Source organism: Globicephala melas, chromosome 1, assembly GCF_963455315.2.
Source record: "Globicephala melas chromosome 1, mGloMel1.2, whole genome shotgun sequence".
Lineage (NCBI taxonomy): Eukaryota > Metazoa > Chordata > Mammalia > Artiodactyla > Delphinidae > Globicephala > Globicephala melas.
The window spans coordinates 172,903,959-172,922,190 of record NC_083314.1 but is presented as its reverse complement, the minus strand read 5'-3'; the positions used below and the strand labels follow the sequence as shown (position 1 = coordinate 172,922,190).

The 18,232-nt window shown below is 53.1% G+C and overlaps 1 protein-coding gene across 6 annotated transcripts in view; it reads right to left on the bottom strand.

Moving 5' to 3' along the window:
• TMCO4 (transmembrane and coiled-coil domains 4) overlaps positions 1-18,232 on the bottom strand; it is a 96,835-nt gene that overhangs the window by 30,229 nt on the left and 48,374 nt on the right. For all 6 annotated transcript variants that reach the window (XM_060310235.1, XM_030876385.2, XM_030876374.2 and 3 more), the window contains 3 exons: positions 15,877-16,041; positions 14,873-15,009; positions 13,321-13,405 (listed from right to left, as the gene is read on the bottom strand). In XM_060310235.1, coding sequence (XP_060166218.1) covers positions 13,321-13,405; positions 14,873-15,009; positions 15,877-16,041 — 387 coding nt within the window. The remainder of the gene's footprint in view (positions 1-13,320; positions 13,406-14,872; positions 15,010-15,876; positions 16,042-18,232) is intronic.

Here is an 18,232-nt window from a genome sequence, read left to right as displayed (position 1 = left end):
AGACCCTGTCATTAAAACACAAAGTATAGGGAACACACCACCCACAGGCAGGAATGTTCTAATCTTCTGTCCTGCAAAACAGGCCTGGCAATTTTCTAAAAGACAACCGTTTTGGTGATATTGGCTAAGCAGGCTCGATGGTCACGGATATCTTAGATACAAGGAAACAAACCCCAACAGTTTCCATTACAGAATGCTGTGAACTGAGATGCTTCAGTAATATGTAAATTAAGGAGACTTATGATTTCTTCCCCTCCTGGAATCCTCAAAGCCCCAGAGGGGTGCTCCTTCATTGCAGAGGGTCTGGATTCTTCAGTTACTATCAATTGGGACTCACGCAAGGGACCTGTTTATGGGTCATCAGGGCTCACCATGGCCAGGAAAAGAATTCCCTTCCTCTCCCTGTGGAGAGAAGCTTTGGCAGATAATCTGTTTCCCCAGGAGCTCGGACAGTGAACACAGACATCTGCTCCATCTGCTTGAAAGTGACAATTATGGTGGACTGAAATGAATCAGCATTCAGTTCTCAACACTGTCTTTGTGAACTTAATGGGACTCTGATCAGCTCTGAGTTCAAAATGGATAAAAACATGTTTCTGAAAAGCCAACAGCAGATCTGAGGACATGCTGGCCGCGCAGGCACTGAAGAACTCGGGGCCCTGTTGCGGTGCCAGAGGCCTCCCTGGAAATAGATGAACATGAGCCACCTTAACAGACTCTCTGAGCAGGGCCTGATGGTGCACGGCCCACAAGCCACTGACTCTCAGGTTAAATCGATCTGTTCTTAAGGTCCTAACTACCCTGGGCAGAGTCTAAGCTTCCCGTCCCTGGAAGCAAGTAAGCAGACACTAGTAGAGACCTCTGATGCATGATGTTAAGGGGGTCCTGTATGTGTAGGGGTCTGAATCAGATGATTCCAAATGTCCGTTGGAACCCTGAGTCTAAGACTCCATAATTTCTGATGTCCATGGGATAAAAGAATGAACCAAGGCCCATCATACTGACTGACCCCAAGGTGATGTTCTTGAAGTGTCTCTGGATCATCAAACTGTGATTACACTGAGTGCTAAGTGCCCTTTACAGTGTTCTAATGCTTTCAAGACTGCAAACCACCTGCTGTGCAACGACCTTAGCCAATTACCAAGCATTTACTGTGAGCCAGGCCCTGTGTTAGGTGCCTTACACGTGCTATTTTGTCTGTCCTCACAGTACCACTCTTCATCGCGGTGCGCGGGCCTCTCACTATCGCGGCCTCTCTTATTGCGGAGCATAGGCTCCAGACGCGCAGGCTCAGAAGTTGTGGCTTATGGGCCTAGTTGCTCCGCGGCATGTGGGATCCTCCCAGCCCAGGGCTCGAACCCGTGTCCCCTGCATTAGCAGGCAGATTCTCAACCACTGCGCCACCAGGGAAGCCCCTAAGTATCTTGATGGGTGGGTGTCATTAGATCTATTTTTACTATGAGGGAGGCTTGACGAACTTATATAATTTGCACAGGGTCATAGAGCTCATAAATGGTGGAACTGAGATTTGAACCAGGCCTTTTTGACCCCCGTGGCGTGGGGAATTGTGGCTTTCTGGGTAATTATTAGCAGACTTTTCTATGACTTTCCTAATGAGGGGTTAACCCACTCCTCACGCCCCGTATACATTTGAGTTAGGAGTAAGAAGTGTGTCTATAGATGGCTAGACAGGTGGTAGGAAAGGCAGGCTAGGGAGACAGGTCTTGGAATAAAGCAGCCCAGGGGAGCTTCTGCACAACAGGTCCAGAGCGTGCTGATGGTCCTGAGATGGCTGGACAGAGGGCACAGGCTCTGGCCTTGGAGTGAAGGACCTGGGCTCTGTCTGGTCTCAGCTGCAGGAGCAGTGAAATTCACAGCCTCTCCTCCTTTTATACCAGCACATTTTTGCCCACCTTCTTCCCACTACTGCCCCCAAGGGAAGAGGGGGTGCTGGTCTGACTGGTCAAGTGCAAGGACACTGATATACTTGTGGGCAGGTCACTGTACATCGGGAAGTCAGACTACAGCTCTGCTGCCTCTCCAAGCTGAGTCCCTCGAGGAGGACCAGGCCCACATATTCTCTCTGTGGCCCCGTCTCCATCCCGTTTGGTGGGGATGGTGCCCACTTTGTCCCCCTCTCTCCTTTGACTCCCTTCCTCCATGCTGCCGCCGGCCAGGATGAGGTAGGTCCCTGGATCAGGTGTGGAGCTTTTGGGGGCTGAGCCTGCGGTGTGACCCAGCACAGCTTCAGCCAAGCTCTTCCCCAGGGGTTTCTGGTGCCAGCCTAGGTGGTGGTCAGTGGTAGGTACCCTGGCCACATTTAGCTAGAGTCTACGTGCTCATCACTCTTGGGAATCCTGTGGGGAGACAGGATCTTTTCCAGGGCTAGGATCTGGGCATTTCTGGGTTCCTCTATCATAACAACATCAAACTCCCAACACAAACACCGGTCATCACTGCCTTTAGACCACGTGTTTTCCCGGTCTCCTTCTCCTTGCCTGTAAGATGAAGATGTTAAACAAAGCCATTTCTGGAGGCTCTTCCAGCTCAGACCTGGGGCCCCTGGAAGCTGAGTGGATTTATCTAGTAGGCACGAGGGTCGACGGCCAACCTGCCGTCGGGAGGAGGGTGACGTGGGTCAACCGGTGGCTGAGCCCTGAGGGTTTATGGTGGAGCAGCGAGGCCGGGCCCCCGAGAGGCCGGAGCAAGCTCCTGAATCCTTGCCTTTACACAGCTGAGACGACCCAGGTTCCATGTGCGAGCAAATGCATTTCAGCAGGTGTGACGGCTAAGGTCAAGGATATCTGCATCACCAAGAGGATGCAGATGCCTTTCAAAGGGGGTTGGCATGGTCTGCAGCTACAGGCCTGTCAGAAAGACCCTGTTAGTTTAGATTAAAGCAGCAAATGAGGGAGTTCCCTGGCAGTCCAGCGGTTAGAACTTGGCACTCTCACTGCCAGGGGCCCAGGTTTGATCTCTGGTCGGGGACCTAGTATCCCGCAAACCCCTCGGAGCAGCCAAAAAAAAAAAAGCAGCAAATGAATCCCACATTTTGCTCCATTCCCTCCCAGGAGCTGCCAGGCTGAAGATGTTACTGTCTTTTACTGAGCTCAGAGGCAGTGAGAGCCACAGCCTTGGAAAATCCATCTGGATAGACTGATGGAGAGCGGGAGAGAGGGACTCTAATTTACTGGGGGTTGACCACACGCCAAGCACTGTGTGGTCACATCTACCATACCGCAAGGCCAGCTGTGCCATCAGACTGGCTCAAGCTGAGTCCCAGGCCCTCCATACGTACATTATTATACCTCTTCTCTGTGCCAGACCCACACCAGGTGCTGGGGACGCAGGGGCGAAGGAAACGGACACAGTCCCTGCACTCAACCTCTTCATTAGCAAAAGGAATACCCATACCTGCATCTTAGGGTTGTCTGTACATTAAAGGAGGGAAAATATGCAAAGCACTTAGCAGAGTGCCTGGTACGTAGTATGTTCAATAAACAGTAGTTATTAAGTGCAGAGCAAGCCCCAAAGGCCTCAGGGGGTCCCACGTGACGCATCAACCTGCAGCTCAGAGGTGAAGCGATTTGCCTAAGGGCACCTAGACAGCAGCTGGCAGGGGCTGGATCTGGACTCAGGTCACAGTCCCTTGCATCCTGAAGACACAAGGAGAAGCAATCGAATGGAGCCAGCTTACAGATGGAGCAGGGACGGGAGAACCGGGACCGATGTCATGAATGAGCTCCGGTGCCCAGAGTGCAGCGGGCCCCGCAGGCTTTCACTGGATGAGTGAGAACACGCACAGGCGAGCTGGCTTGTCTCGTGATGTCTTGCCAACTGCATGGACAGGGCCACCAGCCAGAGACAACATGCAATGTCACCTATTAATTCCCTTCACATCTTTTGGGGATGAGGGGGAGAATCGATGCCTAAATAGCTGAAGCAGAACTGACTTCTCGGTTCATGTGGTCATTTCCTGGCTCAGCTACCACGAGTCAGTCTGAATGGAGCTCTCTTTCCAACTACTCAATTTCTGAGAACTTTGAAAGTAAATACCTAGAAAGAGGAACAATCCACTGATCTGGGGCCCAGAGTCTCTTGGTGAGCACTTGGATTGTGGCTGTTCTTGGCATCAGGCACTGCCCACCACTCTTGCCACCTGCTGGGTCCAAAAATACTCTTGGTCAGAGGATCAGTCGCTCCCAAAGCAAATGCATCCTGTCGGCTGGCAGATGGACCATTGTCGGAAGCGGACTGTTCATCTCTGGGAATTCTGGCGATGTTCATTTCTTGCCCAAAAGTATCACGTTTGGCAGGCGCACGTTTTGTCTTGGTTCTGGGTGGGCAGGAGTCCTACACGGGCCGTGAACATGCTGGCTGATTATGCCTGCCGGGAAGTTGGAGAGTGGAGTGGCCCTGGGTCACCAGGAGGCTTGGGCGACACGCCGATCAGCTGGCCGGGGTCTCGGAGTTGGTGGGGTCCACTGTGATGAGGCAGCTTGAGCCCTTCATCACCCAAAGGCCTCAGCACCCTTCTCTGCAGGCAGCGCTCACGGCAAACTTCATGGGTTTCACATCCCTCATTAATGCATCAACTACTGACATGTACTGGGTTCCTTGTATGTGTCAAGCCTAGGCCAGGAGCTGGTGATACAGAGGTGAGTACGACAGACAATGCCTGACCCAGAGCTGTGAGTGGGTGTGGAGACAGACAGCTGAGTAAGGGTGAGGGAGGGTGCAGGGACGTGGCTGCACGAAGAAGAATGACCCAGATTTAGGGGCCGGGCGCTCGGCGCAGATCCCAGCTCTGCCACCTTCCAGCTCTGCCACCTCCCAGCTCTGCCACCTCCCAGCTCTGCCACCTTCCAGCTCTGCCACCTTCCAGCTCTGCCACCTCCCAGCTCTGCCACCTCCCAGCTCTGCCACCTTCCAGCTCTGCCACCTCCCAGCTCTGCCACCTCCCAGCTCTGCCACCTTCCAGCTCTGCCACCTCCCAGCTCTGCCACCTCCCAGCTCTGCCACCTCCCAGCTCTGCCACCTCCCTGCTCTGACTTTGGGCAAATTCCTTAGACTCTCCGAGTCTCAGTGTCCTTGTCTGAGACTCTCTGTAAAATGTGCTGAATCAAATGCCTGCCCCATGAGGATGTTGTGAGGATCAGCGTTAATAAAACCGTCACCGTCAGGCATCAGCACAGGCATCCCATCTGTGGCGACCGACACCAAAACCAAACCCACACTTGACCCTCTGAGATAAAGCAAGAATAACAGGGGCACCTCGTCCGGTGCGAGTTCCCAAATGAAGGAGCATTTCGCATAAGTTGCTGACTCCCTAATGAGAATCCTGTCCCCAGTGTTTGGAACGCTGATGTCTGAAGATTCTGGGTGTCCCTGTGGCTTCATGAGAAAGAATAACATTAGGAGAAATGCCTGCTTTTCCATCAAGAACAAACTGATGAAAACTTGGCAACCCTGGTGATTGTGAGGTGTGTGTTTTCCTTTAAGAACCTGCTGTGTGCGTGCGTGTGTGTAATTTGGCAAACCAGACCTTCCAAAGTCTAATTAGTTTACACCTTTTTGCAAAAACTACTTTCCTTTCCTAAATGCTCCCGAGTCTGAGTCTTCCTTCCACATGGAGTATGGAGGAGGGAACTTGCGAGCCACATTTTGAAGGATGCGTCTGAACTGGCTCCATGCCTGGGGTCAGGGGAGGGGAGAGCATTCTGGATAGCGAGAACAAGTGTAAAGGCACGAGAACATGTGTAAAGAGGCAAGGGATGCCTGGACCTTAGCAGACAGGAGTCACCCTGAACCCCCTTTTTCATTCTTGGGGAGAGAAGAGCTCTGGGTGTGGCTGAAGGAAGGGCAGTTGATGGAACTCTCAGGACCTGCAACCAAAAAATCCAAATGGACCCACTTGGGCACATTGCTTTGCTTCACACTGAGCCTTAGCTGTAAAATGGTGATAATTATCCTGACCTCGGGTTACTGTAAGAATTAGAGAACATGTCACGAAAGAGGCATGGCTCAGCCATTGTGGACTCAAATTCCAGTTTCATCATTATTAATCCTGTAAGCATGAGCTAATTACTTCCCCTCTGTAAGCAAGCCTCAGTTTCCTCATCTGTGAAATGGGGCTAATTAAAACCTCATAGGATTATTGGGAGGATTAAATAAAATAAGGCATGCAAAGTGTTTAGCTGTGCCTGGTACATAGTAAGTGCCCCAAAATCGTTAGCTGTTGAGATGATGATGATGATGATTAGAATGAATCAATCATGGAAGCAGGTAGGCGGGGACTCAGTAAACTCCCGTTGAACCTGGGTCTGTCTATTTCTGCACGGAGAAGATTCCTCAGCCACACGAAGCATTCAAATACTCATCCAGAAGGCGAGGGATTCCCACTGGGAGTCAGTCCTTCCCACCACCCACATCTGAGTATGTGGCAAGACTGCTCTGAGAATCCGATTAACTGATGGAGGAAGCTTGGCAGGTGCGTCCAGCCCCCGAGGTACCCCTGCAAACCCAAACCACCTACCTGGGCTGTGGGAGGAGCACAGCAGGCCTGGAAGCCTTGCTGAGCATCTGACTGTGTCCTGGGGGGCTGGCTTCTTGTGACTCTATTTCGTAAGCCAAGTACTGACGGGCTTTAAGTGGTAGAGACAGATGTCTCCACCTAAGGGCAGGAGGTTCACATTAAGGGTGTCAGCCCCAACCAGGAGGCTACCCTAGAACTTGGTATGCAAGTACAGTAAGGCTCCCTTTACTGAGCACCTACTACATGCCAAGTGCTTTTCAGATGACTGACGTCCATCACTGCCCACCCCCACAGCCATTCTGCAAGACCCCAACTCATGTCTCAGGGAGGGCAGATTATTTAACAGACTGGACTGTCAGCTCCATGAGGACAGGGGCTGCACTGGCTAGTTTGTTGTCATCTCCCCAAAGCGCAGCATGTTGCCTGGCACACAGTAGGTGCTTCATGAATATGAGTTAATGGGGTGAATTTGATTGTGACTAGTTCTCCGTTGGGAAGGTCTGATCTGAGATACTGCTTTGAGTGAAAACATCCAGCCAGAAGGGCTCAAAACAACAATATGAATAGGAGCTCTGGAGTCAGAGAAAGGTATCAAAATCTTAGTTCTAGGGCAAGCTACTCCACCTTTCTCTAAATCTCACTGTTCTCATCTGAAAAACGGGGCAGGATTACTTATTTTATGGGGTTGTTGTGAGGGTTGACAAGAATGTACATAAATCCGTGAGCAAGAACCAGCCAGAGAGCTGGGCCTTCGTAAGTGGCAGCCGTTGCTACACTATCGCTATGACAGTCATTCCCATTTGTGGGCAGCTCTACCTTTTCAAGGCATTTTCACCAGGTCATCTCCCTTGATTCTCTGGGCCCTGGGCACGGTCTGGAGCCAATCACCATCAACACAGCTCAGAGCTTTGTCCGCCTGGAGCCTGCTCCCAGCCAGACTGGAACCAGCTCTGGTCCTCCGGTGGGTAACGTGCTGGGGAATCTTTGCTGCTTCTGTCTGTGTGTGGGCCCCTTGGCCGAGCTCCTGGGCTCCTGGGTACCATCGATCGCTGGGGTTCTCACCCAAGGAACCTCTGCCACACTCTGGCTTTCCATCAAGGTGTACGTCTATACTGCAAGCTGTGAGGCAGGGTGGAGGAAGAGAGAAAACTCCCTATTTTGTAGATAAAGAAACTGAGGCTTCAGCTGAGAAATAATTACAGAGGCCAGAATCCAAGTAAGGTGTTCTGGCTGGAGCACATGGTGGGAATACATTCACTGGCCCTTCATGGATGTTAGAAATGTCCACGTGCCTTGCTCTGGCCAATGAAACATGAGTGAAAGTGATGTTTACTTCCAGGTGAAAGTGTTTTAAGAGCCAGTGTGTAACTCACCACAATCTCTGTCTCCTACTGAAGGAGGCTCCATTGGCCTGGATCTCTGAGTGACTATAAAGATCAGAACCCCCTGCCCACCCACAGTGGACAGATAGCACAAGTGAGAAATGAACCTTTGCTGTGTTACACTGCTAAGATTTGGGGGATGCTTGTTACTGCAGCATAACCTCACCTATCCTGACTGATACAATGTGAATGTTTATAACGTTAGACAATTCACTTATAGAGCACTCTCTGTTGGCTTTATCCCAGGTACAGGAGGCACAGAGGTTGGTCAGACACAATCTCTGCCCTCAAGGGCCTTGTAGTCTAGACACCCATTTGTAAGGAAGCTGCCTACACTGAACTTGAGGGAGGGGCAGGCCCGGGTGAGGGACACCTTGTGAATGGTTGCATATCCCCTAAGCAGTAACCCCCTGCTGTTTGCAACATGGCTCCAAAAGGAAATGAAGCTGTGAGATAGTTAATGCTACAGGCAGCTTTTCTTGGGGGAGGGGAAAAAAGGATGGGGTGCAGCTAGGAGGGGGCAGGGGGTGGGGGTAGGCTAGCTGAAGGATTCTGTACTCTGTGTGACTCTAGGATTTATTGCTACATTTCATTACTTGGTCTCAAGGGAACCCAGAAAACAATTAGTGGATTCAACTGCATTAGAGTAATTCCTCTTTTACATTCCCCTAACTCAGATAATGACAGCTTTCCTGCAGTTAGGAGAGGGTCTCCTTGGTGTGCAGATTAATTGGGTGTTAAACAAGCAGGGCTGCCTGAAACCAGACAGCTGAGCTGGAATGAATTAGATGTGAAACAGCAGCTCCGGGCAAAGGGTGAATAATTCATTCACAACCATAGACAGCCAGCTGGAGACTTGAAGGTGCGCCATCAGTAACACAAGGCCAGGACTTGGGAGGGGGTTGTCTAGGAAGAGGGGGCAAGGCGGGTGTAGGAACAGAAAGGAATCGAAACTGTGGGCCCCCACTCTGGTGGGAGGCTGATTTTCCCTCAACAAGGTCCAGGGTCAAGGTCACCTATGTGTGTGTGGTGCTCCAATCCTAGGTGCCAGCTCCCCGCCCTTTTTTTTTCTGGCCGTGCCGTGCGTGGCTTGTGGGATCTTAGTTCTCAACCAGGGATCAAACCCAGGTGCTCGGCAGTGAAAGCGTGGAGTCCTAACCACTGGACCACCAGGAAATTCCAAGCCAGCTCCCTTTTATAAAGCTTAAGACAGATTTTAGCATAATATAAATGCTCAGTAAGAATTACCAGGCTCTTATATGCCAGCATTTATATGCACTATTGCATTTAATCCTTACAACCTTGATGGCAATACTATTATCATTCCCTGTGTTTCACACGAGTCACCTGGAGTTCAGAGCGGGTAGGTGAACCTAGCAGTGCGTGTGGGATTCAAACCAGATGCCCTGGCTCCACAGCCCACATATTTGCAGCACCTGAGCTGGTATCTTCTCGGTGGGGAAGAGCTGTGTGGCCCCATCACCTAATGACGCAAAGGCCTGCATCTGTGCCATCCTTCCAGCTGTGTCTGGTCCCCCATCTGTTGATGGGTGGGGACCGGGCGGTAAGTGGTAAAGCCCTGAAGGCCAGAGGCTCCCTGGATGGCTGGCAAGGGGACACGGGGGATGACAGAGAAAGAGAACACAGGAAGATGAGGGCCACACTCAACACGCAGGAATGTGAGCCTCTTTTTATGAGTGTGTGTACGTCCATGTTTTTATTCATTTTACTTCGTGGTCTGGGTGGCCTTGGGCCCAGGCCCCCCAGGGGGCCGTCAGGGAGGCCACGCACAAGCGCCCAGCTCTCCGGGTTCAGGACCCCTCAGTTCCCCTCTGCACGTGGGTGTGTTTTGTTTCCAACTTCCCATTTCTATAAGCCACCAGGAGTTACCTTACATAATCTCCGGAAAGGAAGAGGGAAACTGGGGGAATAAACGGCTCTGAGGCCTGGCATCAGGGGCTGCCGTCCACCTGGAGGAGCTGAGAAGGCAGCAGGGTTAGACAGTGTGCCTGTGCCCCATGGCACGGGGAGCCTTCTTCTGCCCCAGAGAGAAAGCGGGCCCCGGCTCCCCCCCGTGAGAGCAGCTGCTGTTTACATCTGGAATAAGCCTCAACCAGCTGAGGGGCAGACCCCTTCTTGGAGGGTTCTTGACCAAGGTCAAGGCAAAGGTTACCAGGGTCCTTTATTACCTCCCGTCCAGACACAGGGTGGGATAGGATGTTATTAAGTAGGGGAAACTATCAGGCTGATCAAGAATAAACACTCTTGTTCAGAGTCTTCTGGCCGTGAGTTCCTCCTTCGGAAGGTGACCGGATGGGGAGAAAACCAGCTGCACTTTTGGCTGCTGGGCTTCTATTCAGATTCCTACCCAATTCTTGTTATTTGGGAAGCTTCCCATCCATTCAGGAGAGGCCCTGGGGTCGGCTGAGTTGCTGCCGTGTGTGTGTATGTGTGTGTGTGTGTGTGTGTGTGTGTGTGCGCGCGTGCACACATGCGCGAAAGAGAATGTGTGCACGGGGGGAGGGGGGTCAACCACAAGCTGCCCAGCACTGACCACCCCCTGCCCCCAGCGCCTCCCTCTGCAGTACTATGCTCAGCTGTTCATTCGTCGCACAATTCAGAGGCCGAGCGTCTAACCAGTCGGTTCCAGCACTTTAACCTGGCATTCGAGACCTGTGCCAGGCTCCTGTCCTAACCATTTCCCACATTCCACCTTGGTCCCCTCTCACAGGCTGCAGAAAAACTAGACTCAACGTTTTCAGACACTCTGAGAGCCCTTCCTCTTCCCTGCGGGCCGGACTCTCTGGAATTCCCCTCCCTCTAGATCCTCTGGAGGAGCCCCACCCACGTTCAAGGTCTGGGTCCTCTGCAAAGTATAGCACAGTTGTTACCAGCGAGGGCCCTGGAGCCAGACACCCTGGCGTCGAATCCCGGCTCTGGCTCTTAGGATCCGCCTGGCTTTCCCTCGCAGCCTCATTCAGTTTCTCATCCCGGAAGCAGGAAGAATAACAACCTCCCAGGGGGTTGCCGGGAGACCGAGATCCTGCACAGTGCACGGCCCGGCACACGGGGAGTCGGCACCAGGCTCTTGAGCCTGTCAGCCCGAAGTCAAGTCCACCCACCTTCCCGAGCTCTCAGAACGTGCCATGTGCCGGAGAGGTGGTGGGGCACAGGCAGATCCCGCCTGCCTGGAATTCACCATCTAACGTGTGCGCCAGAAAGTAGACACAAAACGACAAGCGCCTCCGTCTACACAACACTCACCACAGTTCCCTGTGCACAGTAGGTCCTCAGATTAGAGGAAGAAGCGTTTACCGAGTTAACCCAAATTGCAGCAGGTACTTTCACATTCATTGTCTCGTTTTAATCTCTTGAAGAGCCTTCGAGGTAAGTGTACTAAGTCCCACGTTCAGATGAGGAAGCTGAGGCTCAGAGAGGTTAAGTGACTTGCCCAAGGTGCCACAGCTCGTCAGTGATGAAGCTGGGACCCAGATCCGGGTCTGCCTGATACCAAAGCCCCAGTTCTCAGTGGTGGGCTATGAAGAGCCAGGGGAGGGAGCAGTGGCCAGGAAAGAGGCGGGAAGGAAGCTGCTTTGAGAACCACCCGCCAAAGGCTGAGGGCGGGAACATCTCCCTCCCATCGGTTTCCGGCCTCACTTGCCGGAGGCAGCTGACGGCGACCGCAGTTCCAATGTCCAGATGGTCAATGGTAATTAATTCGTTCAGGAGGGGAACTGGAGACTTGGCTTGTATTAATGATCTGAAGTTAACATGTAATTTATGCTAACTGGAGCCAAAGACACGCCTTTGTCCCCCAGACCACGTCATCCAGGTGATAAGGAGCCTGGCAGATGGGTCTGCTGCATGGACTGGGGGAGGGATGACCAGGAAAGGAGCAAAACGATGACAGCGCAGAGCGCGACAACTTGCCAGGGGCCTCCCTGGCGGCAACAGCTCTAGAGCGCAGGGGGCGAGCGCAGCTACCCCCAACACCGGCAGAGATACTTCGGCCTAAAAGCCGCTACAGGATGTGCTGACCAGGACCCAGCACTGGGCCGGCTGCCTGACCTCCATGCTCTCCGGCCTTTGACACTGCCCAGAGGTGACAAGAACCTCCTGTTGCAAAGGGAGAGACCGACGTCCAGGGAGGCTGAGTCCTTACCCAACCCAGGCTCCCCAGGTGAGCAGAGGTAGGACTCAGACCCAGGTCTCGGCTGCCTGCAAAGCCCATGCCCTCCTTCATCCCCGAGTCAGAGTCTGGATCACCGTTTGGCAAACAATTGCTCCCCTCGTCCTCTGCTGTGGACAGAAGGAGCTAAGGGGCAGCGGGGACTGCCCACCCCACTGACCTAGGGCTTGGCTGTCACTTGCTTTGACCAGCAAAATGTGCGTTAAAGACTGCTGAAAATTCTTTGCTACTTCCCCCCATCCAGAGAAGGAATTCTCTCTGCTGCTGCTGTGCTACACCAGGAGAGAGGTTAGCCCGGGTCCCACGCACGGTGGGCCACCCCAAGTGCTCTGAGCTCTGCACCTCACCCCCCTAACCCCTTGCTATGGCAGCCCCTGGTGACAGATCTGCCCCAAACCGGCATTCAGTCCTGGAGGCCTCACCGGCCCGAGACCAGGCTTTCCACTGCATCAACACTGAAAGTATGTGTTCGGATGGCATGACACACTCCCAAAGGTGTCTGTAGTGGGTTGAATGGTGGCCCCCTCAAAAGATGTGTCCATTCAGAACCTGTGAGTGAGACCTTACTTGGAAAAGACCCTCCATTAAACAGTATTCCACCTCTGCAGGAACTCTGGCAAAGGCTACCAGTCATCACCCTACGCCCATTCGCCCTCTGTCCTTGGTAACAGGTGTTGGAAAAGGCGTCTTTGCAGATGTAATTAAATCACACAAATGTAATTAGTGAGGGATCCTGAGAGGAGGCCATCCTGGATTTGAGTGGGCCCTAAAGCCACTGACACTGTCCTTAGGCGAGAAGAGATGACACAAAGGAGAAGGTGATGTGAAGACGAGGCAGGATGGAACGTGGTGTCTGCAAGCCTAGGACTGCCGGCCACGACCAGAAGCTGGAAGAGGCGCGGCTCTCCGCTAGAGCCTTCAGAGGGAGCGCGGCCCTGCCAACACCCCGATTTCGGACTCTTCCACTCCCCTCCCTCTCAAGAACCCGCATCAGAACGCAAAGGCCATTTTTATAAAACTGTCTCACACCCACTCTAATTTACGTACGGAAGAAATAAACAATTTTCCGAATGACTGTTTTTTCTTTTTCAAGCTGCTTTAAACTCTAAGATCTGGGAACACAGTCACAAGACTCGCGACCTCTAGTGCAGGACCTCTGGCCCGGGGGGCGGGCCCCGGAAGTGTTCTCACCTGTGGCAGTGGGCCAGCCTTACCTTTCTCCTGAGCCATCTCTTGCAGACAGAAGTAGATGACTCTGGCTCCCAGGCTGAAGCCAATCAAGGTGACAGGCCGCTGGCCCTGGGGGAGAAAGGACACAGGTGTTGGGGGCATGGTGCACAGCCAGTTCTAGAAAAACATCAGCCCCGACGACAGTGGCCCTTGCACACTTCTCAGCACCTGCCTCCCGCTTAATGAATCACGCCTGTGCTATTCCCGGCCCCAGGCTCTGATGTCTCCATCAGGAGAGTCTGGGGCTTCGTTTATGCAGGAGGGCACCTGCTCAGGAACCAGCTTCTTCCCAGGTTGACAGGCAGCATCTGGCTGGGTTAATTCCCTGGTTTTATCTCAAACCATTACCCAGTGGCCGTCGCTCCTTCCCCATCTACCTGTGGCAAATGACTGCAGTGAAGTGGGGCCCTTCTGGAGCCGAGAGAGGAGGCGGGAGGTACCCCGGGTGTGATGGGAGAAAAAGGCAAAGAGTCATATGGGGTGGGGGGACACAACTGTTCTGTTCCTAGATAGGAAGTGGGGACATGAAATGTTGGCCTTATGCTATAAGAGGAGGTTGTAAGTTAGATGCGAAGAGGAATTTTCTGACTCAAGAACTTGTAGGAAAGGCAACTTGAAAAAGAAAGTCATGAGAGGTATTTGGGTACAACTTCTACATGGAGGGAGAGGGCAGATGAGTTCCAAAGGTCCAGCTGGTCTCAGTACTCCATTCCTTTCCCTTGCTTTTGGGCCGGTATATGTACCCACCCTCCCCCACCCTCCCCCCTACCTCCATCTACTGCCATGGAAGGCCCTCCATTAGACAATATTCCAATTCTGCAGGAACTCTGTGGCAAAGGCTACCAGTCATCACCCTACACCCGTTCTCCCTCTGTCCTTGGTAACAGAACTCCTGAGTTTTTCTGGGCCCACAGCTACCCAGCCAAAAAGGAAGTTTCTCCAACTGCCCTGCAGCCAGGGATAGCCGCAGGGCTGAGTCCTGGCCAAGGGATGTGAAAGGCCCTTCCCTTCTACTTTCCTGCCTCGGACTGTCTGGAATGTGGATGGAACCCTAACTGTTTTACGTGGTATTTGGGCCACTGGAGATCTGCTCAGAGGGTAGCTCTATACTTCTGGAAAGGAAGAGCTGGTCTTGTCCACACCTGCAGAGGCCTGTTAGTTTTCACCTGATTGCTTGCTAGAGATGCACAGCCTGTAATTCTTACTGGTCCATCCTAGGACACTTTTTATCTTTTTGGCCACGCTGTGCTGCTTGTGGGACCTTAGTTCCCTGACCAGGGATCGAACCCGTGGCCCCTGCAGTGGAAGCATGGAGTCTTAACCACTGGACCGCCAGGGAAGTCCCCCTAGGGTGCTTTTATGACTTGAACTGGAGGAGCAATGACGACCACCCCCCACCCCCCCAAAGCCACTGGGCTACCCCCACGTGGGCTTGTCTCAGGTATGACGTCTGTGCACAAGTCAGCCCCCATGCTTCCCTGCTTCCTCGCCCCCTGCCCGCTCCCCCCACTCCTCGCCCCAGCTATTCCCAGGTACCTGCTGCCGGGAGAGTAGAATGTGGGCCAGGTGCTTGCCAACCTCTGCCGATCGATGGAGACACACACCCCAGGGGTTGTCGATGACATTGGCAACACTGAGGAGTGAGGCTGGCCAGGTCAGGGCAGCCACAAGGCCTGGGGAGGAGGGATATCGGTGATGAAGGCCGTGGTGGCGGTGGGGGGGGGGGGTCCTTCTAGGGAAGTGATCGGCTGGCTAATGGATGCCTGAGTGAATGCATCCAGAGTCTCTAACTTGGAATCTGTAAGTTTTCCACGTGTGGTCAAACTGCTAAGTAGTACAGAAGAAAACTGAAGCTCACGCATTTCTGATACATGGCCTAGATCCCTATGTTTAAGTATCTGCCATGTGTGAGATTCCAGAGATGGCCCCAATTTGTCACTCCACCCTGTATCCTCCCACTTGGCCTCATAACTCTGCAATGCCCCCTGCTCCTGCCCTGCCCATCCACTCTAGGCTCAATAATGTGACTTGCTTTGGCCAATGAGATGTTACTGGACGCGAGGCTTGAAATGGACTTGTGCCTCTAGTGCACTTCTGTTGTGGGTGTGGGATAGCCTGCGGTCCCAGGACGGGGAGGAGAGACCAATGGAGCAGAGCCGAGTTGCGCTGGTTGCCCCAGGCAAGGCTGGCCTAGGTCAGTGGACAGTCAGCTGACCCACAGATGCATAAGCAGGCCCAGCAAAGGTCAGCCAAATGAAGCCTCAACACTTCTGAGCTACTGTGATAAATGGTTGTTATTTTAAGTCACTGGGTTATGGGGTTGTTTGTTATGCAGCAGTTGCTAACTGACATACTATGTGATAATGTGATGGGCTGTTTATCTGTCTCCTCCCTATGAAGACCATAGACTTTGCCTCTCTGTGTTCTTGGAGACCAGCACTGTGCCTGGCTCACTGGGGGCCTCAGGCATGCAAAGGTACAGAACCAGTGTGGCTTGGGAGTGGTGGGAATGCTGCTGGTGGGGGTGAGGGGAGGCTTACCAGACAACACTGTGTATTTTAGGGCCTCCTGGGCCACCATGTTGGCAAGACCACTGAGGATGGTCTCCAGGGCGTTGCCAAGCTCCATCAGGTACGTGGCCTCCCAAGCCAGACAGTACTGCTCACGGCTGTGGGCCAGGGCAGCCCATGGGGCGCTGAAGGTGCCTGGGGAGAGCACAGGTAGGTGGGTCTCTCCTGTGACAGAGGAGGCCTCTCACCCTTTCCCAGACAGTCGGCGACAGGGGCCCACTCACCCTTGCGGGGAGACAAGAGGCCCACCCCCGCCACTGAATGGCAGCTGACAGCAGAGCAGACGCGCTCCCAGACAGCACAGGGCCGCGCTGTGAGACAGCAGGCTGGGGTTCGAGACCCAGCTCCTGCATTCATTAGCAGTTGGGCGACCCCGGGCACCCTGGGTCACTATCCCACGCTAAGCCTCACTTTGCTTAGCTGTCAAGTCGGGAGACTAGTATTTATCTCTTTTCATAGAGTAGTTATAAGAACAAAGTATTCCAACTACCGTGTGCGTAAAGTGTTATTTTCTCTCACTCTGCAGTAATTCTGGCATCGAGGATGCTAAGAGCACACAAGAGGAACACACGGGGCCACGAGCAGCTGGCTCCCTGAACCGGCTGCATCTCAGTCAACAGACACGGCCTGGGAAATAAGTCTGCAAATCTGGAGCAGAGGTGTTTGAGCCCAGCTCTGCCATGAGCTCGCTGGCTCACCCGACTTTTCTGAGCCTCAATTTTCTCACTTAGGGACTGGAAATGGGAGGATGATGACAGTACCAACCACGTGACCAACGTCAAGCAGGAAAATAAAACCATGACAGTCTGCCTCCCTCTCTCCCTCCCTCCTAGTCCTTCCTCTGCCTTGAGGATGTTGTCACCTCTCCAGCAGGACTCTCAGACCCCCTGTGACCTGGCCCCTGCCTCCTTCACAGCCTCAGCATCCATCAGGTTACCCTCCAGAAACACATGCTTTTGATTGTGTTCGTTCACTCGTTCATTCATTCATTCATACCACAAACCTTAACTGAGCACCTAGACTATGCCAGGCCAGGCGCTTGACCCTGAGGATACAGACACCCATCATCGTAGGAAACGTTTAGTGAGCAAGTACTAAGTGCTGGGCAGCTCTGTGCTGAGGGATTTCCCATGCACTCTCTGATTTACCTCAACACAGCCTCTGAAATGGGGCTCCACAATTAGCCCCGTTTTATAGCTGAGGAGGCTGAGCCATCCAGATAAAGTGCTCTCGGCCTGGGGAGGGAGAGGGCCATGCAAACATCATGTAGTCACTCATTTCTGGGCCGTGGGAGCATCGAGGGGCCCCGTGCATTTCTGCCCATGGCCCAAGTGACCTTCCACCCTTACTTGTCTCTGAGCTTCCAGCTCACTCGCCTTATCCCCGGGGAAGCTTCCCGGCCCCTTTGACAAGGGGGATCTAATGCACCTTGCACTTTTGCGTCCTGAGTTCTCGTCACAGTCTGCAATTATCCATTTATTTTTGTGTCATCTGTTTAGTGCACGTCTGTCCTGCAGTCTGTCTGCCAAGCACTCGATTCCCAAAGCCTCATGAACACAGGATGAATGAATGAACAGTGGGGCCAGCTTCCCAGAGGCTTCGGGTTCTGGCTCAGCCACATGCCTTGACCTGCCCGACCCGAAGGCCTCGTCCCTACCCGAGGGTGCTCTGCTGACATGCAGACCACTGAGGGGCTGCTCCCCGCTCTGCAGAGAGTCTGTCACAGGTCTGCAGCAGCTCAGGGATTAACTGTCTCTAGTTATGGACGAGGAGACGGCCAGCCCGAGACAGGATGCGGGCACAGATATTTTGTGTGTGTGTGTGTGTGTGTGTGTGTGTGTGTGTGTGTGTGTGTGTGTGTGTGTGTGTGTGTGTGTGTGTGTGTGTGTGTGTGTGTGTGTGTGTGTGTGTGTGTGTGTGTGTGTGGTGGGCTCTGGACCCAGCTCGGCAGCTTTACGGTTGCAAGACTCACAAGCAAGGCACGCTGCCCTTCTGAGCCTCAGTTTCTACACCTGTTAAAATGGAATGATGGCATCTGACTCACAGGTGTTGTGGGGATCATGTGAGAGGCTGCACGAAAAGCATTATGAAAACTGTAAAGTGCAGTACTGCATTCTATCACCCTGTGGCCAAGAACATGGGCTATGGAGCCAGACAGAATGGGGGTGAGTCGTGCCCCAGTTCCTGACTAGCGAGGCGACCCTGGGCAGCCCTTATCAGCCTCGGTTTCCTCATCTGTAAAATGGGGGTGATAATGATGCCCACATCCGTGGCTTGAAGTGAGGGACTAAGTGAGCCAGTGCATGCAAAAATGCCTGGCTTAGTG